The sequence below is a fragment of the Mytilus trossulus genome, chromosome 3 (assembly GCF_036588685.1).
Source record: "Mytilus trossulus isolate FHL-02 chromosome 3, PNRI_Mtr1.1.1.hap1, whole genome shotgun sequence".
Lineage (NCBI taxonomy): Eukaryota > Metazoa > Mollusca > Bivalvia > Mytilida > Mytilidae > Mytilus > Mytilus trossulus.
In genome coordinates this window covers 31,259,624-31,286,690 of record NC_086375.1, presented here as the reverse complement: position 1 = coordinate 31,286,690, position 27,067 = coordinate 31,259,624, and the positions used below count along the sequence as shown (strand labels likewise).

Sequence of the window (27,067 nt, the reverse complement as noted above, 5' to 3'; positions counted from 1 at the left end):
AAAATCTTTCTATGTACTTTTTGATTAAAAATCATGTATGTAATACCATCAAAATCTCAATTTGCCTCAAACTGTTGTGCTTTATATCTATTAATACTTTTGAATGGTGTCTAGTATGAAAATGCATAATTATTACATAATTTCAGTTTTTTCAGTGTAACTTGATACCCCATAATTTTTTTCTCTTAAAAAGTTCTTAAATCATGATGTTTTATCATTCTGGGCACACATAAGTCCACATGAGCTACTTTCTTGCAGTGAACATATGAACAAATTACCCTATGCAGGTTGCAGTCTTGTAATTGACTGCTCCATAGGCTTACATGTTAAACAGCTGATCTTTGAAAATAAAAAAATAAAAAATGCTACATAGCAAAAAAAATCATGTTCATATCATGTATGTACTAATGTGAAATTGTGATTTAATCGAAAAAAAAGGGGGTGTTGCCACGAAGAATAAAAAGTTACGCAATCCTGAAGTCAAAACATTGTTTTTCTACTTTCTGTTTGCTATTTTTACTAGGCCGCACCACTGCCAGTAAACATGATATCCTTCCACTTTCCTGGATTGATATCCCCAAAAGATGCAAGATTTTTTTTAAAGTCTATATATATCTTTCAATTCAGCATAAACCTATAATCAAACAGAAAAAATTGAGTTCAGAAAAAAATTCAGAAAAAAATGCACTATTTTGTTTCCCTCCATGTTTTGACATGCACCGGAAATTAGAGTTGTAATACAAGACTGGTACCTGATCACCCTACTTAGAGTTTCTTTATTCTACATGATTCCATTTGTTCTGTAATAATTTGAAGAGAATGTCGAACACAGAATAAATCTTCGAAGTATTTATGCGGAATAAAGACTAACTTTCAACATTCATGTACCAAAATTCAATGAAATGTCTAGTGTTCATGTCGGGAATCGAGCTCTTAAGCATATAAAGCTACGATCCATGTCCCTATAACGGTCAGTTAAACATATTTAAACATTGTATCTGGGACTAATAAAGGGTATATACTATGTAGCAATATATAAAGTATATTAGATTCATTGTATATCATTCTAAAATAGATGTTATTAAGCGTAAATGGGTTTTTTTTTCATATTTTCTAGAAGAGCATGGATTTAAACAGTAATACCACTAGGACTTGATATGTAAGTGTAAGATCATCCTCTTGCCTCGTCTTTCCAGGTATGTAAAACAAAGAAAAAAGGAATATTTTTCATATCCCACATTCTACAATGAAGTGAATAACCCGCTAAGAATTATGTTCAGTTATGAAGTGAATTATTTTTTACTGTACATGTAGCATCAAGGTTATCTTTTAATCTATGGATAATCATTATTTTGAAATTAACACAAATTTTAACATTTGTCCATTTAAATGTTCTTATATCAGTGTTAAGTTTATAACCTGATATACCATCAGGTCTAGGTTGAGACACAATCTATAGTCTAGTTAACAGTACATGACTTGTCAAACATTTGAATTGAAATGGGTTGGACAAAGTGTGTTGAAATACCCGGAATCTGTAAATAGATTTACAAAAAGTAATTTTAATACTTCCTATTGACACTGCTTTGCAATGTTAAATAAAAACTTTACAAGATCGAAAAGAAAAGGTTGGCTTTCAATGACAGAAGCTGTATGGTCCGGTTATATCTTTATTCAAATTTTAAAAAAGTTAAACATTTCCTTTGCTCACCTATTTCTTGGCGGAAATTATTAGTATACATTTTGATAGTTTGAAACTGAGATATTATATATTTCATGGAAAATTTTATGGTAATTCATATAAATACATAATGAACACTAAGTTTAACGACTACTCCTACCTTCCATATACAAGACTACAAAGGTAGACTATTAAAGCAACATGGAAACTTAGAGGTAAGCTTTATAGTCTAATCGCTATTATTTTTCCATTGTCAGCAATACTGAATCAAATCATTTTGTACTTGTAACAAAAGTTCAGTGATGTTTTAGTTATTAAAACAAAATAAAGTTTCAAATGTTATAAATCAATGACATACGTTACGCTTTCAGATCAGTTTTAGTAGGTTTCATTGCAAACATTTCAAAACACAATGTTTTTTTTTCTGAAAGCGGCATAAGCTGTCAAATTCATCACCATCGATTTGACCCAAATTCTCATACTTGATTTAAATAAAATTGAGAATGGAAATGGGGATTGTGCCAAAGAGACAATAACCCGACCATAGAAAAAAACAACAGCAGAAGGTCACCAACAGGTCTTCAATGTAGCGAGAAATTCCCGCACCCGGAAGCGTCCTTCAACTGGCCCCTAAACAAATATATACTAGTTCAGTGATAATGAACGTCATACTAATTTCCAAATTGTACACAAGAAACTAAAATTAAAATAATGCAAGACTAACAAAGGCCAGAGGCTCCTGACTTGGGACAGGCGCAAAAATGCGGCGGGGTTAAACATGTTTGTGAGATCTCAACCCTCCCCCTATACCTCTAGCCAATGTAGAAAAGTAAACGCATAACAATACGCACATTAAAATTCAGTTCAAGAGAAGTCCGAGTCTGATGTCAGAAGATGTAACCAAAGAAAATAAACAAAATGACAATAATACATAAATAACAGCAGACTACTAGCAGTTAATTGACATGCCAGCTCCAGACTTCAATTAAAATGACTGAAAGATTATGATTTCATCATATGAACATCAGGCACAATCCTTCCCGTTAGGGGTTTAGTATCATACCATCATAATATAACATATATGAGAAGAACATAACCCGTGTCATGCCAACAACTGGTTTTTGAATAAATGTGTTTAGTTCCGATGCAAAGACCCTATAAGTGAATCAATATTAACGCCAAAATATGCAATCTTTAATGACCTGACAACAGTTTCGTAACTATATCCCTTCTTAATAAGTCTATTCAAAGGTTTTGTTAGTTTTTGAGGTGAATACTGACACCTTTAAAAACATATTTTAACGTATAAAGTCTTAAATAAACAACCGATAAAGTCGTGACGGGTAGGAGATTAACTTTCATAGCTCTAGATACTGTCAATAAATTCCGAATTAGCAGCGGTAGTAAATGTGAAGGACTGAATTTAAAAGGTAGGGACATTGACATGATGTTCGTTGAAGAAAACTGACAGCCATGTTTTACACGCCTTTGTCTACATACCAATTACAACATGTTACATAAAGAACAAAGGAAAGTGCTAGAGCAACATGAAATATAGTACTTTTTGTCAAACAATCTTTATAAACAGGACTTTTCAAAAAATATATTAAAAGTTAGGTCTTTTTTTAATAAAATTCATGGTCCATGTATATCGGACGAAAATGAACAGTATGATTATGCATTTTGCCTTAAATGTGACAAATTTATATCTCAAGCAGTACCATGGATTGATAGACCACGCTCATCATGGCTTTCACCTGAAATTATTTCAGAAATAGTTATGAATGGCGTTTTATTTGTTCTAATCGGTTTTAAGGGTTCTATCTATGAACACTTAGAATGGCGTATATCATTTTCTGTGGCAGACAAATTCCTTATATTTTCTTTGAACCATACTCAGTTGCTCTGTTACGCTTTGCTTAAACTTGTTCTGAAAGATATAATAGAAGAAGATGAAAATTTGAAAACCTTACTGTGTTCATACTATTTAAAGACATTGGTGTTTTGGGTTTCTGATGATGCTAATCCCACTACTTGGAGGCCAGACAATATTATACCATGTTTCATGTCATGTTTGCAGAGACTTTTATACTGTATAGAATATTCAACATTATTACATTATTTCATTTCTAACTGTAACTTTCTTGAATTGCGTTTAAGAACAGAGTTGGAAAAAAATAACAAGTTGACCAACCTACTAACGAATTTATATCAACACGTTCAGTGTTTCTCAGTCAATGAAACACTTCATGATAACACTCGATTTTTTGCCGTAATCAGTAAACAAATGTATAGCAATACCAGCATAGTGCATGCTGTATTACAAATTGTTCGCGATTTCAATATTCTATATGATGAAAGAAGAACCTGTATACTTCTGAATTGTGTAGGTCATCTTTCTAAAACAAATTTGTGCCATGATCTTTTTCTTTACTTCGTGTGTGCTTCACACCAGGTTTTACCAATAAGATCACAAACTCGTCATCAACAAAATAACAAACCACAGTACCATATGTACAACTATGACATCAGTCACCTGCTGATAGGTTAACATTCAGATGCAGTAACTGGATGGTTGATGTTGGCATCTTTTTTTTTTATGTTCATGAAAATTATTTTAAATCTTTAGACTTTATAAATTATGCTTTGTCAAAATTTACAATTGAGAAATGTGATCATTTATTCTCAAGCAAAACTAGTATTATTTTGACACCAAAACAACAATCTGCACTTGATGTTATAAATAAAGAAAAGCTTTTAGCAACATTTAAATCATTAACAATCACTATTCTGCATTTTACGTGCAAGTCGCAAATCATTCCAAAAAAATTACAACAGGATGTAATCAAAAGTAACACATCTTATCATCCGTTAACATTTGCACATTTCCTTAGATTTTTGTGCTGCTTCCATCTACATGACCTTATCTCATGTAAAGATGCTCTGAAACAGTTATCCCTGGCAAATGAGAGGTTACGCCCTCCTGGCAAACTTGTAGGTTCGTACTATTTACGATCATTTATGTGTGGTGTTATAGCAGCACAGATGTTGGGTGAAACAGACTTAGCAAAATGGTTTTTCAAAATGATTGCTCAACAAGACAAGGCAAATTATACAAGTGCTGCAACAAGACTTCTTGAGCAGAGATAATACCATTAGTATTATTATTCCTAAAGTTAAAAAATACATGGAAACAAATAAATCTTCGGCTTAAACAAGTTTGTCGTAGCTCATATTTATTTTTCTAAATATAAATATTTTTTTTTGGGGGGGGGATGTTATTGTTCTTACTTCAAAAGCAATTTTTATTCATGTCCATGTCTTGTTTTTCTAGGATCTTTTATACTATTAAAATTGTATAAAAATTGAGTTTCTGCATGTTTTTGCTCTTTTATATAATATGCTTGCTGTCCGCCATTTTAAGTATGTCCCAAACATGAATTTTGAAGCAACGTATGGAACCAGATCTATTTATTATTCCGAAGCAACTGTTATCACCCTTTTAATAGTTTTCCATGTTGCATATTGTATTCTGTTGACTTTTTGTCTCTTTTTTTTTGTTGCCATAGCGTTGTCAGTTTATTTTCGACTAACGAATCAGGGACTACATAACATACCAAAAATGTTCAAAATGTGTAATGATAAATATAGACGTTCGTACATCTATTTAGGTACGGCGTGTCAAACATGGCAATATTAACAAAAATAAAATATATTTTCATAAAGACAATGAATTCCACAGTACCCTCTCTTCAAAACATAGTAATCGAAATAGAAAATGCCCCGAGATTTTGTCATTTTACCTGGCAAAACCTATTGCTTTATGCTAAATCTAGTGTAGACCAACTAAACATGCTAAACCAGATGCCTTTTGAATTATGGAACAGGACGTCAATATACAAAACAAAACATGTTTTTCTTTTTATTCTAACCTACCGGAAGGTATAAATAAATGAATTCTAGCATTTAATGAATAAAAATATAATAAACTAGTTTGTCATTAACTTCTGTGTCATTTGGTCTCTTCTGGAGAGTTGCCTCATTGACAAACATAAAACATCTTCTTGTTTATAGTCTTTTTATAGTTATTAAAATGTAATCGGCAAACAAAATATATTTAATTACTTTATTGCATACTTTGTGAGACTTTACAGGAAAACTAATAGTGGTAAGTAATCAGAGCGGTTACACGATCAATATGATAAAAATCAGAGATAAAATAAACAAACAACATATACCCTAAATATCTATGCAACTATTGTGTAAGATCAACTTTGTGGAGCTTGCGAAATTTATTTCGCGAAGGGCAGACAAAGCGATCATAGATTCCGTCGTCGGAGTCGTCGGCATCAACATTTGGATTCAGGTTGTGTTTAAAGTTTGTTTTTACATCTATAACTTTGTCAAACATGCATTGTTATTTTATAAAATTTGGACATAAGCTGGTTTATGATAAAAATGTAGTATCCAGGGCAAAAGTTTGAAAATATTTATGTTCATTTCTACGTATTTTTCTAAATGGAGTTAGTTTATTCTACAGTTAACTTCGGATTTTGTCTGAGTATAAAGTTTTACAGTTATAAATAACTTAGTCAAACATAATTGAAATGTTATAAATAACTTAGTCAAACATAAATGCATCTGTCCAAATTTTATAAAAATTGCGTGTTTATGACCAACATTTTGTATCCAGGGCAAGATATTGAAAATATGCATTTTCATTTTCCTTTATTTAACTGATAAATACTAGTAGACTGTTTTACATTTAAAACTCGGGTTCAGTCTGAAGTTAAAGTTTTTTAGTCAACAATAACCAATTCAAAGATGCATGGAAAGTTATGAAAGCCTGTTTATTTCCAAAATATAGTGTCTAGAGCAAAATTTTGTGAATATTAGTTTTTTAATTTTTCGTATTAAGAGTAAACGACGACGAACGACGAACGCCAAGTGATGAGAAAAGCTCATTTGTCCCTCTGGACCAGGTGACCTAAAAAAAAAAAAGAACTTACAGTGTTTGTTCAACATTTCAAAATGGGAATATGAATTTGAAAATGTTTGCCCTTTTTAGAAAAGTTTTTGATATTTTTGGAAATTAACAACTTTTAAGTAATTGGTGTAGAGTACTCTTGTTTTAATCATTTATATTGAAACCATAGATTTCTGGCAAAGCACCATGAAAAATATTTGGATTCACAATAATCTAGCGATTTATGCTACAATCGCTAAACATCTGTTTTTCAATGCCAATTTTTACTGAAAAAGTAAACTTATATTTGTACCTATCATTATCACAGAAAATCAATATAAATGACTTGTCACAAAATGTATTGAGAAATCTCGATCGAATAAAACCGTGTATATATACCCTGAATCTTTAAATGATTTTTTACAAATAATTTGAGAACTTCCACTGCTTGTTACTGCTATGTTGAGTGTTAAAATAAAAATAAACAGTAATTTCCTCATATATATGGTGGAAACTGCATGAATTTTAGTAATTGAAACTTAAAAGGATGATTTTTCCTTCTCTGAACAAAATACCGATAAATCATATAGTAAAACATATACTTACATCTTAGAAAGGCATTTTAAAAACTTTGCCTTCCATACTTTTGTTAAGGCAATCAATATCGGCCTTAAGATATTTTACATCAATGTAACATTAGTAATATAGAAACTAAGATGAAAGCTTTTTCTTATTTACCTAATACTTATTTTTCATTATAACCTGTACTGAGACCATTCTAATATGCACTATTTACAAAGGATTTCCCTGTGCCTGCTTGTACAATATCTTTACTGTCTATCTTGTAAATATCTTCAGAATCCTCAAGAAATGGATTTCCATAATCATTCATGACAGTCTTAAAACTTCTCACTTTGTCAATGAAATCTTTTTGCATAGACATAGAATTGTCATGATGTCTATCATCTGTGTTCTTTCTACTAGACGAATATTCCTCGAACTGGCTTATCAGTCTACTGATTTCTGGCCCGGCCACCATCCACCGTCTCAAAGCGGCGGGATCCTCGGTCAGCCCTAAAGCACCACAATCACCTTTAACAATAGCGTTGTTCTGTTCATGAGCCTTGTCTATCGCCATATTTGAGAAAACACGATTTGATTTTTTAACACTGAAATGCCCTTTTATATATTCTCTGTATATGTCTGGGGGTTTTGTTTCTAATGATGCCATATCGCGAAGATGAATAGGGAGCCATCTAGCATAGTTGATATGATCAAGTCCAAAAAAGTATGGAATCTAGGAAGACAACGTTTGTTTATAAAGCTCAAAATCCGCTTCTCGTAATGATCGAATGTACGAAAAAACCAACAGCTGAAATTCAAGAGCCGAATACCAAAACTCAAAATGAGGTCTACCTACTTTTCATTCTTCACACCATTGTATAAAATTGTCAAATTCTATTGATTCATTAGGATCTTCGTTAATAGAAGATTCATAAACAGACATAAGTAAATCAAACAATACACATGCGGTAACTTGATGTGCTAGTCTAGTTTTAGGAGTATTAGAACTTGACAAGAACGAATAGCGTTTGGTCTGGTGTAATCACTGGAGTTTGGCCAGGATTCAAAAACGACACAACATCCCTGACCTTATCCATCGAATGTTTTATGGTAGCAACTGAGTGAGCTTGTTCTTGAAATAATGGCATTAAGCAGCTTAGACTCACTTCAACAGTTGGTCCACGTCTCTCTGAGGAATGAAATGATGACCATGAAATATTTTCGGACGTAAGATCTTCACCTGTTAATCTCACCGTATTTAACCACTCATACTCATTTTACAAACTCATGAACAGATAATCGTGGTTAAGTATATTAGTAATATCGTCAGGCAAAATGAGAGGTTCTGGTTTTGTTTTAAGATATGCCGGTTTCGTATTCATATAAGCAGCAGGAAGTTCAGGTACCTTTTTAGATTTTGGTTTATGTGTAGGTAATATTAACTCATCCCTTCTAACCCCGATATAATCTTTTATTGGATGTTGAAAAATAGAGATTCCGGTCCCATGAAATGATGATTTTGATGTTGTTGAGCTTGGATTGTGATCTATGTTTTCGACTGCAGCTGTGGTAAACACTTTGCCCTTTAATAAAGGCGGGCATACCACACCTTCATACAAATTACGTTCAACAACAGCCTCACCTAATTGCGTTGATATTTCTAGTACCCGATCGTAAGAGATAAATAACCCATGTTGAAATAATGTGTCTATTAGTTGTCTTTTCCTGGTTTTTGTAAAGAGTAACAGTCCAAGATACACACAAAATGGTGTCTCACGATCAGCTGCATGTCTTTGTTGTACTGTAACCTTTTGGCTGTATGGGTGATAATTGAACATTAAAAGTTGGGCCAAGGCTAAGTCAGACTTTGTAGAAACGTTGTCTAACTGTGATTTGATATCAGGTCCATGTTCTATCATTTTCACCAACTGTAACAATGGGGGTGGTATGCTATCATCGATATCTTCAGAGACCAAGGATCCAGAAAAAAGTTGTCTTCGTTGTAGCTAATTGACAGCGAATCATTTCGGCCGTCTTTGCCATATGCATGGTGTCATTATAATCACAAGCAAAGGCTATAGCTGGTCCTATATCTTTTTCAAACATCAAAAGTACATCTCTGCCCTTTGTGTGTGCTTCTAATTCTGGCATCTTTTGCAATAGCTTGTCCTTGAGTCGAGTAGAATGTACCTGTTCAGAAGAAGAACCAAGCTGTGCCAATCTTTCCTCGTACATGTCTGCTAATCGAAACACAACCGACTCTTCAGAGTTTCTTTGAGTTTCAAAAATGTATGTGACCAGCTCAGCTAATACAGTTTCTTTTATTATAGTTTCCTCCTGTGTGCAACTGCTTTCGATCTTTGTTTGTCTCTTCTTTGATCTCTCTCTATTATATACAGCTGCGAGACAAGACGGGTGAGACTTCATCTCTTGTGCTATAACATCACCACTACTCAGCTTTGCAAACAGTTGTTTATCCTGAAGAGCTGTTGCACAATCCACTAGTTGTTGGTTTAGTTTCATTGTCATTGCCTCTCTTAAGACAGATAAAGGTGACACTTTATCACAAATGAAACATTTATGCACATTTTCAACTGGATTTTGTTGTTGATCTTTAGAACGAGGAGTACACCTAAAAAGTTTAGGAGACGTACAATCACTAGAACTTCCAGATGGTATCGGTGACATATTGCGTTTCTGGGCTCTCTCAAGTTTAGTGTTATTGAATTTGATCCTACACAAATTATGGTACTTGGCATTTTCTTTTTTCATTGTGCTTTCAATACCCTCTCCATGGTTTAATCGCCGAATATCAAGAGGGATAGGGAGGGCATTTAATTCATGAAAGAGAGGGATATTTTTGCCTAACATTGTATATCCTTCGTCTGACGATTTTAGTAGGTCTGTTGTGACCTCCTGGCACAAACAACATTTTGTCCAATCAGTTTCCCAACTATCTGCTGAAGAAGCTGATAAGCGATTTCTTTTCGCCATTTCAAAGACTTAGTAACTATTATGTTAACAAAAGTAATCAACAATGAACTTATAGAACTATAACGCAAATATTATCAATAAATAAATGCAACATCAAACAAGAACCGAGTGAAACTAATCAACTTTTAGAGAAGTGCACGAGGAGAGTGTGTCTGAAAAAAAATATGCTTCATAGAGAAACATCACAGGTAAAATTCTAGAAATTGTATAAAATTCAAGATTACATTTCTAACTATGTTATTTTATGTATTAACAACATTATCATTATAGAATTGTGTTTATAATAAGGACAGAACTCCTTCAAATCAGTATCCGATCAGAATTGCCAAAAAAAACTTCGTAACTAAAAATATGAACTTCGGATAGACAAGTACCGATCCACGTCTTATAACAATGAGAACACACACTCTCAAAAAGGTTTACTAGAATAAAATTGCGCCCTCTATTGGGCTATAACCTATCGAACCTAACGTAGCAATCGAAGATTAGTCAAAGATTTGTGGAATATAACAGCTGACATTATTCTGGTTATAAAACAGTCACATTTGGGATATTCATAAAACCAGGAGTGGGTTATCGACCGATAATTTACCGAAAGTGATACCTTATCTTATAAAACAATGATTTACTCCATTTTGAAACATTTAGGATACAATACAACTAAAACTGACCATAAATATAATATCTTTTCGCTGTGAAGACGTCATTTCAAAAATCCAAGATGGCCGCCATGATCGGATGATTTTTTTTCGTGGCTACCCCCCTAATATGATTTCAAACACCTAAAGGCATGTTCTTACAAAGTTTCATGCTTGTATCACCATTTGCATGATTTGTGTGGTAAGCTGCCTAACTATTAATTGAAATTTAACGAAGAACTTCAAAATGACAGCCAAAAATGTATATTTTACAAATCTTATACATGTATAAATATTTGTCCGTTTACATTTTAGAAAAGTTTTTTGACAGAAAGAAATTAAAAAAGTTATAATGCATGCATATATATATATATATATAGAGTCTAAACAGAATGGTGCAATGAAATTTATTCAATTGCTAAAAAATAAATGTATTCGACTGTATTTTTAAGTGTCACGTTGGAAATATATCATTCATGAATTGGGACTTTTCTCAGTTCTTTCAGCAAATATTAACCTATGTGAAAATTTTATGAGGGACTTTCCGTTTTAAATTTGTAAAAATTTGGTAATTTTGTTATCTTTTTTTTTTTAAGCGAAGAACAGTAGATGCTCTTATCCGTATTTAAACACAATTAACCATCACCTTCTTTTATCGCCACATATACTGTATCAGTAGTCTATGCACTAAAGACAAATATACAACAGACGATTGGTTCAAAATTTTCTTCTCTGTCAATAATTCATATTTTACAATTTGATTCTGGCAAAGCACCATGAATTATCATTGAATTAATAATAAACTGGTAGTATACTAAGTAACAATGACTGCACATTTGCTATTGAGTGACAATGATATAAAAAAAAAATAGCATAATTCCATGAATTATCAAAGGTCTTCTCTGGAAATCATCTATATGCTTGCTATAAAAATGTGCACTTACAAGTTTCAAAAACCAGGAAAATATACCCGGAAGCTGTAAGTGTATTTTAAAAAAGTAATGTTATTTCTTCCTCTTGTCACCAGTGACATACATTACTATTTTAAATTAATAATGATATTTAACTTTGTTAGTAAATGTTGCAAGATTAAAATAAAAATGTGAAATAAAATTCTGTAAAATGATACATTGTTTCTTTAAACCCTGGCTTCACATGTTGGCAAAAAAAGTATACCTTTTGCTCGATAAAAACAAGCAATAAACGTTTGTTTATTGAAAACAATATTATACAACACATATAATAACAATTTAAAACAACACATTTTCAATCTTCGTCTGACAACTATATATACATAGCTGCATGTAGCAATGCAAGTGATCGAACTCACTTTAATTTGCTACATAGAAAAATAAAAGTGAGCTTTGTGCACAATAACCAGAAATGATAACAAATTTACGGAGAGCTTTCCAAGTGTCGAATAACAATTTCTTGCTTTGTTATCTTAAATCAGTGTTAGTTTTAAGTTTACCTTCAACAATTGACTTTTATTTCTTACACAACCTTTTTGTTTAAGTTTTTACAGCCCTTCAACATTAGGTTTTGTTTTTCAAATATTAGGAATACAAAATTCAATCTGAAAGGCTAGCTTTTTATGGAAATACCCTTTGTGCACGGTTATATCTTAAATTACTTTATAAACAATACATTTTAAAGTTTAAGATTTCCTCCTCCCATCTAGAAACAAAGCGAAAACTGTACTTCTTCATTTTTGTAGATATCTTTCGGCCCTCTTTGAATGGAATCAAAGTCTTGTAGGATTTTGAGTATGTTCTGTTTTATCACCTTGCACTTTGTTGTCTTGACTGTGGTCTTTTAAAATTACTAACTAGTCATGTCGCACTTTTATGACATTTTGCCGCATTAATTCTTTAATTAATCTTGTAATTATCTTTTTATATGGGTAACAATACTTATTTAATGTGACAGGACTGCAAGTGTTGCTCTTCACTATTTTTAATTCATTCACAATTCAATAGCAATTTGTGTAATTAAACTAAACTGATCGACTGGTTAGTAATTTTAAAAGACCACAGTCAAGACAACAAAGTGCAAGGTGATAAAACAGAGCATACTCAAAATCCTACAAGACTTTAATTCCATTCAAAGAGGGACGAAAGATATCAAAAGGACAGTCAAACTCATAAATAGAAAATAAACTGACAACGCCATGGCTTTAAATGAAAAAGACGAACAGACAAACAATAGTACTCATGACACAACATCGAAAACTAAAGAATGAATAACACGAACCCCACCAAAAACTAGGGATGATCTGCTAAATTGCTATAACGAAAATAACCAATCACCTAAATACAGAAAACTTACTTGTAACGGACCTTATTTGTAAAGGGCAAGTATACAGTTTGAATCATTGAAATAAAAATCATTAAAATTTGACAAATATAAACTCCTTTGGTTTTTAAAGTATTCTTTATGGAATAATGAATAAAAACCTGACCCCTGGTTGTCATGGTGATTTTATTAAGTCAATATTTTTATTTTTATTTTTGAAGAGTTATCATGTTTATAGAGCCCAAACGGACTATTTATAGTAATTATTTCCAGATTTTTTTAATCCGTAAGTGAAAATTTAGTAGCCAACAAAAATTGATGTCTACATATTTTTCTATTACAGTTGGTGAGTTGAAAATAGACGCTCGCTTTTTGCAATAAAAGCTATAAAAGAGGGACGAAAGATACCAAAGGGACAGTCAAACTCATAAATCTAAAACAAACTGACAACGCCATGGCTAAAAATGAAAAAAGACAAACAAACAACAGCAAACACGACACAACACAGTAAACCAAGGGATAAACAACATGAACCCCACCAAAAAACTAGAGGTGATCTCAGGTGCTCCGGAAGGGTAAGCAGATCCTGCTCCACATGCGGCTACCGTCGTGTTGCTTAAGTGATAACAAATCCGGTAAATAGTCTAATTCGGTAGGTCACATTCATGGAAGGGAAGGGGATTGTAGTTACGACGTAGTAAGGAACATATCCGATATCATTTGTGAAACGGTTATTCCATAACGGTCAACCAACTCGTGATGGCGTCCGTAAAATTTACGAAGGGATGATTCCAACTTCACCATTTGGAACTCTTGGTTTAATAGCTTCCTTGTGAGCAGCAACCCTCTATCAAGAAAATCATGATAGGAAATGCAAGCACGGGAATATCGTATCAATTGGGAGATATATACCCCGTATGCAGGTGCTGCTGGGATGTTGCTACTTAAAAATGGAAAGTTCACAATTGGAAAGCTGAAATCATCTCTTTTGTCGAAAAGTTTTGTTTTCAACCGACCCTCATTGTCAATTTCTAGATGTAAGTCAAGATATGAGGCCGACTTAACTGTATCTGTAGTATCCGTTATCTCTAGCTCGATTGGATAGATGCGTTCCACATAGTCACCAAATTTTGAATTATTTAGTGAAAGAACATCATCTATATAGCGAAAAGTAGAGTTAAAGGATATTGCTAACTTCTTATATTTCTTCCTAAGAAGTTCCTGCATGAAGTCAGCCTCATAATAATAAAGAAAGTCGGCAAGTAGAGGGGCACAGTTTGTTCCCATTGGAATGCCGACAGTCTGTTGAAAAACACGTCCTCCGAACGTAACAAATATGAAGCATCTTGATAATATCAGTTTCAGAGAATTTTTTGTTCGAATCAGAGTGATCCTTTACAAAGTAGGATTTATCCCTCCCTAAGACAAGATACTTGTATCTATAACCAGTGTGACATTTTGACCATGTTGACTTACTTGTAGACATTATTTTGCTGATCGTTTTTTTATTTTGAAGTTTTTCTCCGACTCTTTCATTTTTATTTATTTTTTACAAAAAAAGACAAATTTCAATAAAAAGTAAAATAACAAAAATATATTCAAATGACAAAATCAAAATCGCAAAACCATTGAACGAATAGGAAAAATGACTAAAATACTGAACTCCAAAGAAAATCCAAAACGGAAAGTCCCTAACAAATGGCATAATCAAAACTCAAACACATCAAATAAATGGATAACAAAAGTCATATTCCTGACTTGGTACAGGCATTTTCATATGTAGAAAATGGTGGATTGAACCTAATGAACCTGTTTGCATAGCTAGTAAAACCTCTCACTTGTATTACAGTCGCATCAAATTCTATTGTATTGACAACAATACGTTAACAAAACAAACATACATAATAGGTAAAAATGTCAAAAATAGGGGTAAAGCAGTCAACATTGTGTTATAATCTTAATCAAACAATGTCTATTGTCACGTTATTCTGGTGAATAAGAATTATTTTCACAATTACAACCTCGATGACTGCTGTGCTAAACATTTTTGATTCACAGTTTTTCTGTATCTATTTTAGTTTTGTTAATACTGTAAAAATTTAAATGTTCAAACTTCAAATGTAGATTTAAATTATGATTTATTCAAATTTCCACTTCTGCTTAACATCTTTGTTAAATGCTCTCTATCCCTTTCTTTGATAAAATATGATAGATCGTAAAAGTGACCTTCCGAATTAGAATATTTACCGGGTTTGTAATAACATAAGCAACGGGTGCCACATGTGGGGCAAGATCTTCTTACCCTTCCGGAGCACTCGAGACCATCTCAAGTTTTTTACTGGGTTTGGTCTTGTTGCAAAGTCTGTAGTTTTCTGTGGTGTGTCTTTCCTGTTTACAAAACTTTGAATATTTCGAAAAACTAACTATTTTCTTATCCCAGGAAAAGATTAAGAAATGAAACACTTCCTGATGGTTAGACGATATGTGTAGATGTACTAGCTTAACCTATTAATAGTCCTTATAGCGGAAAGTATTTTATTTCTTCTATGAAGAAATTATTCTGATATATGTTGAATTGAATTTTACAGAGATTACGGCACAGAGATTGATAATGTCTGCAAATAGAACAGAATCCTTGCACTTTTATGACTATTTATGTCGCAAGATCGGGTCTGAAAAAGAAGTGAAAGGTAGGAGATTAACTTTTCTGGCTATTGACAATTTCAATGAAGGTCAAATGAGCAGTGGCAGTAAAAGTGAAGGACTTGATTTAAAAGGTAGTGACATTGATGTGATGTTCGTTGATTTCCGCTTAAAAGTGTATGAATTTGAAACGGAGGCTGACAAAAGTCACAAGTCAGTGTTATTTATGGACAGAGAAGATACACATCCATGTTTTACGCGTTTGTATCTACGTAATAGTTCCGATAGCCCAAATGAAAATTACCTAAACATGCTAGAGCCCAACGGAAGGAAACATCAGTTATCACATGAACTCTATAAACAATTCCATTTCGAATTTTTAAAAACAAGAACTTATTTAAAGAAAATACATGGACCGTGTTTATCAGATAAAGATGATAATTTAGATGTAGCAGTGTGTTTTAAGTGTGACAATTGGTTATCTGATGTAGTACAATGGATATATAGACCACGTTACCCATGGATTTCTGATGAGATTATTTATAAAATAACAATGAGTGGTGTTTTGTTTGTTCCAATTGGATTTAAAGATTCATTACATAAGGATTTGGAATGGCGTATATCATTTTCTGTGGCAGAAAAATTCCTAATATTTTCTTTCAATCATACTCAGTTACTTTGTTATGCTTTGCTGAAAATAGTCCTGAAAGAAATAATAGAGAAGGAAGAAGATTTAAAAGGTTTACTGTGTTCATACTATTTAAAAACTTTGATATTTTGGATTTCTGACGAAATCGATCCAACCTTTTGGAGACCAGATAATACTACAGATTGTTTCATGTCATGTTTGCAGAGACTTTTATATTGTGTAGAGTATTCAGTGTTGCTACATTATTTTATTCCTGACTTTAATTTTTTTGACTTGCGTTTAAGTGCAGAATTAGATACTAAGAAAAAGTTGACCAGCTTGCTTACGAATTTATATCAACAAGGAATTGAATGTTTCTCATCCTCTGAAACACTGCATGATTTCAATAATTGTTCCACTAAAATCGACAAACCACTAAATACTAATAGTAGATTAGTACATGATATATTGAAAATTCCTTGTTCTTGTCAATTTATAAGTACTGAAAAAAGTATTCCGAAACTACTGAATTGTATGCTTTACCATTCTAAGACAGAATTGTGCAGAGCTATTTTTCTATGCCATCTGGCAAGAGCACACCAGTTTTACACAAGTCCTTATAATCAGTACAAAGAAAACAACAAACAACAGTACTATAAGTACACCTCTGACCTCAGTCATCTGGTGATAGGTGTATATTCAGATGCAGTAGTAGGATGGTTGATGTTGGCTTCTTTCTTCTATGTTAAGAAAAATTATTTTACAGCATTAGACATTATTCATTATGCTTTGTCAAAGTTAACAGATGAAAAATGTGATAATCTATTTTCAGACAAGATACACAATAAATTAATATTTTCACCAAAACAGGAATCTGCAATTGAAATGATGAAAAACCAAAAGCTAATATCAACCTTAAAAGCATTTACTATCACTCAATTTCAGTTTGAAAGTGATTCACAAATCATTCCAAAAGAACTATATCAAGATATAATTGGACGTAAGAATAAATTTCATCCTTTAGCGTTTGCTCATTTTCTCCGATTTTTGTGTTACTACCATCTTCATGATCGTGTTTCAAGTGAAGATGCTATGTTACAGTTAACTGTGGTGTGTAAAGAAATTATAAGAACTGGTATGGTCTATGACCAAGTAGGCTATATACATATGAAATCGTCCGTATTTTGGGGGATAGCAGCACATATGATGGGTAAAACAAACACAGCGAATGCGTTTTTTAAAAAACTTGCCAAATTTGACAAAAAGAATCTAACAAGTGCAGCAAAAAGAATTCGTGGACTGAAAATGGACCAGTGATAATCTATATTAGTTTTCAATTGAGCTCCTACAAAAAAAAAGATCATTATAGACTAGTTTATGCCAAAAAAAAAAGAGATGCAAGTAAAAACAACACAAATATCAGGTTAAGACATGATTCGCTGCATGCAATTAATTTAGGTAACATGTATAAAAGAGGATATTCCTGATTCTTTTTCACTAATGTCAAGAAATCTTTGACGAAAAATATACTCGTACAATGAGTGTTTAAAGTTTTCGAAATATCCGAAACATACAGTGGCTGCATGGCAGGTGTCAAAATTGCTTACACAGTACAACTCAACATTATCAAGCTCCAGACTAAATATAAAATCATTGCTTTAAAAAACAAAATAAAACAGACAACATATTCCCTTTATATTAAGCCAGGAATACTTTGACAAACATTATATGTGTGTTGGCATTTACTTTTGTTGTAGTTCATTGTTTCTGTTGTTTTCCTCGTAAAGCTGATGTGTTTCCCCTCAGATTTAGTTTGTTACTCCGATGTATTTGTATCGCATTATGACTATTGAACAGCTGTATATAACTGTTGTCGTTATTTCTACCCTTATTTGCTTTTTTGGGCGAATGGCTCGACAGACAGATTTAAGGACGGTGTCCAGCGGTAACAAAATTTAGTTTTATCATATGTTTCTGCAACAGAAAAATGTTGCCTTTGAAAACAACAAATAATGTAGTGTACGAAGAGGTATTGGTGTTGTGTTTAATTGAATCTTTCAAAGGTGTAAATTTAAGTCTTGTAAAGTTCATGGTATCTTTAGCGAGATATTGTATCTTCAGAAATAGAAATTTACTTTAAAATTTAAACAGTAATGTTGATCTTATCGGACTATTTAAATACCTTATACAACATTATATAACTTATCTGTATGAATACTAGTATTTCTGTGGTATAAGATGTATGAAAAAGTATTATAATCACATGCAAGAGACTGAATGTGTCATTGCATTTATGTCATTTTTTATGGTTGTGTTGATGATATATGTCATTATATATTTAACCGTTGTTTTGTAAACATTTTTGTGTTAAATGTAATATATCTATTGTATACAAATATTGAATAATTGAATAAAATTAGAAAAACCTAGGAAATCAGTGCATTTACAAATCTCTTCTTAAATTAGGTGCATATATCATATGCCTTCATAATACAGACAAAGACAAAGATGTCATTGAATGGCTCATTGTCTTTACTTTAAATTTCATGATACAGTTTGTACTTATAGATTTAATTGTTTTTTGTTTCCACTGGTTTTGGTTTCATTCACACTGATATTTAGATTTACATTTGGCAACCAATTTCTTCGTTGGAATCAGTTCACAAACTAGAATGAGATGTGGTCCGCTTCCCCGAATCTCCAGAAGAATTACTTCTGGTAAACATACCTATAAGGTTACATAGGGACAACTCAATACTATCAAAAGTGACGTCACTGGTGATTAAGCCGAGTAATACCGAGTGTGCGACACAGACACAGAAACACAATGCAATTCATCAGCAATTAAGACATTTAAACATACTCTAATCAGAAAATCGAATTGGATATAGTGTTGTTTTACTTCATACCAGTATATAATGGATTAAATAATCCCAGTTTATTTTTTTAACAATACATGTCATCACCATTCGTCATCTAAAAAATTACAAAATGCAATCTTAGTACCACAATTTAAATGATGAATTTAGACCTATGGTCGTGAACTAAAAGGCAATAATCATTCATATTGAGACGACTCTTATATAGTTCTGTTAATATAAATCATTTAAACGATAAAATTATGTTGAGACGAATTGCTAAGGCGGATTTGTTTGCATGTGCCCCCTTCTTATGTAGCAACATTTATTGTTAATCCAGACTCTTTATCTATAGCACCCAAAGTTTTGTCTGGTTTTGAGAAAGGGCCCCCATTTGCATAATTTTGGATCCGCATCTAGAAAGTTCTCTTAAGGGCATGTCAAAATTGTAAAAAAAGTTATAGTAAAGGCGTCGAATGTTCATCAGTCTTTTTATCGGAAGTATGTTCATGTCCAATCGTTTATCGTTTTGAATTCCTATGTTTTAGGAAAACCAAAATGAAACTTTTTATCAAGTGTATTTATTTTTGTACGCGATATCATAAAACTAAACAAAGAAATGCAACTGATTCAATTTATCTTTAATTATTCTGATTGACTGGGTGGGTACTGTAGTCATCTCCCTAGGATTTTATCCTGGAGGGCCTTGGTGACCGACTGGTCAATGTAGTCGAACTGTTGTATATTACTAGCCTGTCGACACTGAGGCTGTGAGTTAATGTCCAGCATGGGGCAGGTACTCGCAACTCCTAGCCTTATAGACTAGTAAGTCTCCCTACCGATGGTTTTCAACGTGAACTCATGCTAACTCCACCAATCAAAACTGAATGCAACCAAATATCATAAAATGATGTAAGTGGCGTTAAACAACAACCAATAAATCAATCTATCTTATTAAGAGTGCTAATACTACTATCTCATTTTACTACTATCATTCGAAATAAAAGTATCACAATATTTTACAACTTTGCCTAGCAAAACAAATTGTTTGGTTTAATTTCTACCTGACTTGTGAAATAATAGATTGATACAAAAAGACAATGTATTTCTGTTATTTTTATTTATTATAATAACTTAAAAAATTGAGAAACACCATTCAAAAAATAAACTGTTGACGCAAAAAGAAATTTCACCTGTCGGAGTTAAATTTAAAAAAACAAAAAAACAACAATAATGTGTCCATAGTACACGGATGCCCCACTCGCACTACCATTTTGCATGTTCATTGGATTGCGAAATTGGAGTCAAAACTTTAGTTTGGAATAAAAAGTAGAAATATCATATCAAAAGAAACATGTGTACTAAGTTTTTTGTGGAGAGTTGTCTCATTGGCAAACACATCTTCTTGTTTATAGTCTTCTTTTTTTTTTATAGTTATTAAAATGTAAATGGCAAATAAAATATATTTTATTACTTTATTGCATAACTTTGTGAGATTTTAAAGGGAAACCTGTTACTTTGATAGGGGTAAATAATCAGAGCAGTTACACGATCAATAGGATAAGAATCAGAGATGAAATAAACAAACGACACATACCTTAAATACCTATGCAATTATTGGGTAAGATCGTCTTTGTGGAGCTTGCCAAACCTCTTTCACGAAGGGCAGACAAAGCGATCATAGATTCCGTCGTCGGAGTCGTCGGCATCAACATTTGGATTTAGTTTGTGTTTAAAGTATGTTTTAAATCTATAACTTTGTCAGACATGCATTGTTATTTTATAAAATTTGGACATAGGCTGGTTTATGATAAAAATGTAGTATCCAGGGCAAAAGTTTCAAAATATTTATTTTCATTTTTACGTAGTTTACTCAATGGAGTTTATTCTACAGTTAACTTCGGATTTTGTCTGAGTATAAAGTTTTACAGATATAAATAATTTAGTCAAACATAAATGAAATTTTATAAAATTTGGACAGAGGCGTGTTTATGACCAAAATTCTGTATCCAGGGCAAGACATTGAAAATATTTGTTTTCATTTTTCTGTATTTTACTGATAAATACTAGTAGACTGTTTTACATTTAAAACTCAGGTTCAGTCTGAAGTTAAAGTTTTTTAGTCATCAATAACCAATTCAAAGATGCATGTTAACTTATGAAATTTGGACTTAAGCTTGTTTATTTCCAAAGTATAGTGTCTAGAGCAAAATTTTGTACATATTTTATTTTTTTTCGTATTAAAAGTAAACAACGACGGACGACGGACGCCAAATGATGAGAAATCTCATGTGTCCCTCTGGACCAGGTGAGCTAAAAAACAAACTTTCAGTGTTCGTTTGTTCAACATTTCAAAATGGGGATATGAATTTGAAAATGTTTTCCCTTTTTAGAAAAGTTTTTAATATTTGTGGAAAAGAAAAGTACTTGAACTTCCAAGTAATTGGTGTACAGTACTCTTGTATTAATCATTTATATGGAAACCATCGATTTCTGGCAAAGCACCATGAAAAATATTTGGATTCACAGTAATCTAGCGATTTATGCTACCATCGCTAAACACCTGTTTTTCAAAGCCATTTTTTACTGAAACAGTAAACTTATATTTGTACCTATCATTCTCACAGAAAATCAATATAAATGACTTATCACAAAATGTATTGCGACATCTCGATTGAATTAAACCGTGTAGATATACCCTGAATCTTTAAACGATTTTTTACAAGTAATTTGAGAACTTCCACTTGTCACTGCTATACAAAGCTTCTCATGTTAAGTGTTAAAAAATTTTTAAAAAATCAGTCATTTCCTCATATATATGGTGGAAACTGCATGAATTTTAGTATATTGAAACTTAAAAGGATGATTTTTCCTTCTTTGAACAAAATGCCGAAAAATCATATAGTAAAACATATACTTACATCTTAGAAAGGCATTTTAAAAACTTCGCCTTCCATCTTTTTTTTAAGGCAATCAATATCGGCCTTAAGCTATTTTACATCAATGTAACATTAGTAATATAGAAACTAAGATGAAAGCTTTTTCTTATTAACGTAATACTTATTTTTCATTATCACCTGTACTGAGACAATTCTGATATGCACTTTTTACAAAGGATTGTTTAATTGTAATTTTAAGAAGAACTTCAAAATGAAAGCCAAAAATGTATATGTTACAACCCTAATACGTGTATAAATATTTGTCCGTTTAAATTTTAGAAAAAAATTTTGACAGAAAGAAATTAGAACGTTATACTTCATGCATATCTCTTATATATAGAGTCTCAACAAAATTGTGCAATGAAATTTATTCAATTCCTAAAAAATGAATAAAGTCGACTGAACTATTAAGTGTTACGTTGGAAATATATCCTTTATGGATTCGAACTTTTCTCCGTTCTTTCAGCAAATATTGACCTATGTGACAGTTGTTATCTGTTTGAAAATTTAATGACGGACTTTCCGTTTTGAATTTCGTCGGAATTCGGTATTTTTGTTGTCTATATTTTTTTAGACGAAGAACAGCAATTGCTCTAATCCGTTTTTAAATTTAATTAACCGTCACCTTATTTTATCACCACATGTATTGTATCAGTAGTCATTGCATTGAGGAATAATATACAACAGACGATTTTCTTCTCTGTAACTAATTCATATTTTGACAATTTGATTCTGGCAAAGGACCATGAATAATAATTGAATTAATAATAAACAGGTAGTATACTAAGTAACAATGACTGCACATTTGCTATTTAGTGACAATGATATAAAAAATAGAATAATTCAATGAATTATAAAAGGTCTTTTCTGGGAATCAACTATGTGACTTGCTATAAAAATGTATTTTAACCATATTGTCCAAATTGACAAGGCCAATTATACCAGCGCTTCAACTAGACTTCGAGAACTTGGACAAGCCAACTTATTTGTATTGTATTTCAGAGAAGACATACAAGATCACTAACTTTGACCGTAATGATTCTGGAAGCATTTGTTTGCCAATTGACATTTGTAAGATGTATAAAAAAAATCATTAAAGTTTTAAATGAATGCATTCACAGTTAATTGAAAGTAAACTTAATATTTTTGTCTTATATTATTGTTCGTTTCTGTTGTCTCGTTGTTCTCTTATATTTGATGCGTTTCCCTCAGTTTTAGTTTGTAACCCGGATTTGTTATTTTTCTCAATCGATTTATGATTTTCGAACAGCGGTATACTACTGTTGCCTTTATCTATATATATGAGCCTTCATCGATCTACAACCTGTCGATTCCTGTATCTCAGCATTTCACTGTTAGAGTGTATAATTTGTAGTATTATAACATTACTATTGTACAAAAACACGTACTACTATGAATTTTAATAAATTGATCTGTTTACTTATTTTGATCGATAAACTACATTTAATACTTTCCAACAACACTTAAAACCCGTAAGGGACCGGTCAAAATTTATCTACACATAGGACCGGTTCAAAGTGCCGTAGGACAGATACTTTTTTCCGGAATCGCTTTTGTTGGGACATCACTTTTTTCACAGATAATATCCATAGGACACAAGTTTTTTTTTTCAAACGATTAGTTTGAAATAATTTTTATTAACATTTATAACAAAACTTGAAATAACCGGGTATAATATCGATATGTAAAAATAAAAATTATATTATAAAAATTCAAAAGGCATCTTTAAATATTTTTATAATTTTTTTTAAATCAACTTGGATTTTCATCAAACTATGCAGCTATCTTAGATATATATCAAGCTTAATGAATCCCATTTCATTTAGTTTTTTGTTGTATTGCTGCAAAATTGAAGACTTAAAGTAATCTTGGTAAAAAAAAAAGCTAGGATTTGCAATTTGGACAAAATAGAGATAGTACACTTTAATTTTTTTAATAACTTTTTCAAATAAACTTGGATTTTCATCAAACTATGCAGCTATCTTAGATATATATCAAGCTTACTGAATCTCATTTCATTCAGTTTTTTGTTGTATTGCTGTAAAATTTAAGAATTAAAGTAATCTTGGTAAAAAAAAAGCTAGAATTTGCAATTTGGACAAAATAGAGATAGTACACTTTAATTTTTTTTAATAACTTTTTCAAATAAACTTGGATTTTCATCAAACTATGCAGCTATCTTAGATATATATCAAGCTTACTGAATCTCATTTCATTCAGTTTTTTGATGTATTGATGTAAAATTTAAGAATTAAAGTAATTTTGGTAAAAAAAGCTAGGATTTGCAATTTGGACAAAATAGAGATAGTGCACATTAATTTTTTTAATAACTTATTCAAATCAACTTGGATTTTCATCAAACTATGCAGCTATCTTAGATATATATCAAGCTTACTGAATCCAATGTCATTTAGTTTTTTGTTGTTTTACTGTAAAATTTAATTTCACTTATATGGTGAAGTGCAACAAACATACATCATGTACATCATGTATATTTTATCAACCAACAAAGTAGCAAAAATCATTCAGTGGTCACATCAGGTACATTTTCTGTAAATGGGAAAATTTTAAAGCAATTATAACCGTTCCTAATAAACAAGAGTGCACACACTGAAATGTCTCGCCTTCTTTACTAATCATTGATAAAATGTTGATAGTCCTAAGTATAAAGCTTTATTACAACCGTCACATAAACATTACATTAACCAAGATAACGAGACAAAGACCAATCAACCATGAAAATGGGGTCAAGTTCAAGTTCAAGTTCACATGCCAGGCTGACATGTACAGCTAACAATTCTTACATAAAAAATATAGTTGACCTAATACTTATAGTTTAATAAAAATAGACCAAAACACAAAAATTTAACACTGAGCAATGAACTGTAAAAATGAGGTCAAGGTCAAATAAAACCTGCGCGACTAATATATAGATCATAAAATATTTCCATACACTTAACATAGTTGATCTATGGCGTATTGATAAAAAGACCAAAACTGAAAAAAATTACTTTGATCACTGAACCATGAAAATGAAGTCAAGGTCAGATGAAATCTGTCCGCTAGACATGTTCACCTTACAATCATTCCATACAACAAATATAGTAGACCTATTGCTTAAAGTATGAGAAAAACAGACCAAAACACAAAAACTTAACTATAACCATTGAACTATGAAAATGAGGTCAAGGTCAGATGACACCTGCCAGTTGGACATGTACACCTTCCAGTCCTTCCATACACGGAATATACTAGCCCTATTGCTTATAGTATCTGAGATATGGACTTGACCACCAAAACTTAACCTTGTGTGAGCCATGAAATGAGGTCAAGGTCAAGTGAAAACTGTCTGACAGGCATGAGGACCTTGCAAGGTACGTACATACCAAATGTAATTATCCTATTACTTATAATAAGCGAGAATTCAATATTACAAAAAATCTTAACTTTTTTTCAAGTGGTCACTGAACCATGAAAATGAGGTCAAGGACATTCGACATGTGACTGACGGAAACTTCGTAACATGAGGCATCTATATACAAAATATGAAGCATCCAGGTCTTTCACCTTCTAAAATATAATGCTTTTAAGAAGTGAGCGAACACCGCCGCCGCCGCCGAATCACTATCCCTATGGTGAGCTTTCTGCAACAAAAGTTGCAGGCTCGACGAAAACACATTCCAAAGCAACCTATGGGTCTTCAGGTTAAAATATATATAGAGAGAGCTAAACCAAATGCTATTTAGTTTCATGTTTCTCCTGGAGCTTGTTTTTATAATTAATATTTAAAGGTATTGATAAAATTCTATATAAGATACATGCAGCTTCATTAATTTTTCAGTTTAACAAACACCTTTTTGTGGTTTGATTGCATTATGCAATGTCTTTGTTTTTTTCAATGCTTTATTCATAGTATAATTTATGATAATGCCATGCCTGTAATTGTGTGTGAAATAACAAAATAAAACATGAAACTGTTGCTTTTGATCATATTATCAAGACAACATATGTTAAATGCCCCTATTAAGTATACTTTTATTTACAATACATTGGAAAAGTAGGATAGGACACCAACTTTTTTATTATTAAGTTGGCATAGGATATCATTATTTTTTCAGTCAGAAAGCCATAGGGTTGTAGCTTTTATTAAACGTTTTAATTTTTTGCACCGATCCTATGTGACGATAAATTTTTACCAGTCCCTAACAGAGTAGTGATCGAATTTCGCGTTTCTTTACCGTCAGAATAAGTTACGTTATCGACAAACTTATTTCAGAAGTGACATAATTTAATTTCTTCATCGACAAATTATTTTATGTCCAACATGTAAGTTTTCATTGTTTAAGTCGAAGTTTTTTTAATTCAGTATAACATTTTTTATAATCAACCTCTGTCATTGGCAATTTCATTTTAACGGTAAAGGATCAAATACGGGATCTCCGAAATTTCTATCATTTGTTACGAGGAAATCATTATTCAATCGAACACATGTCTTTGTTCATGACATATATTATGATATATATTATGAGTTAAAATGGTCAAAGACTTTCGAACTGACGGAAACAAAAATACATAATCTAGAATGTGTGTACTGTCATAAACAATGGCTTCGTCAATTTAAGACAAGCGATAAATATCACATCCAGTTTTTACTGTAAACATGAACTCGTCGGTTAGTGCAATGAAGACACTTTTAAAGATTGAGATTGTTGGTTTATTCTTTACACCTTCGAGGTATTAAAATTATTTCAGTGTTTATTTAAAGTTAAATTTATTTTCAAATCTCTTCTGTTTAAAATTGTCGAAACTTCCGTTTAAGATTTCTGTGGTCAACTATCTA

At 31.9% G+C, this 27,067-nt stretch overlaps 1 protein-coding gene across 1 annotated transcript; it reads left to right on the top strand.

The window, feature by feature from the left end:
• Nucleotides 1–1,841: 1,841 nt before the first annotated feature.
• On the top strand, nt 1,842–18,706 carry LOC134709355 (uncharacterized). Its single transcript, XM_063569523.1, has 2 exons — nt 1,842–1,896; nt 15,727–18,706. Exon 2 carries the CDS (start codon nt 15,750–15,752, stop codon nt 17,724–17,726), a length of 1,977 nt encoding a protein of 658 aa, XP_063425593.1. The 5' UTR covers nt 1,842–1,896; nt 15,727–15,749; the 3' UTR covers nt 17,727–18,706.
• The last annotated feature ends 8,361 nt before the right edge of the window (nt 18,707–27,067 follow it).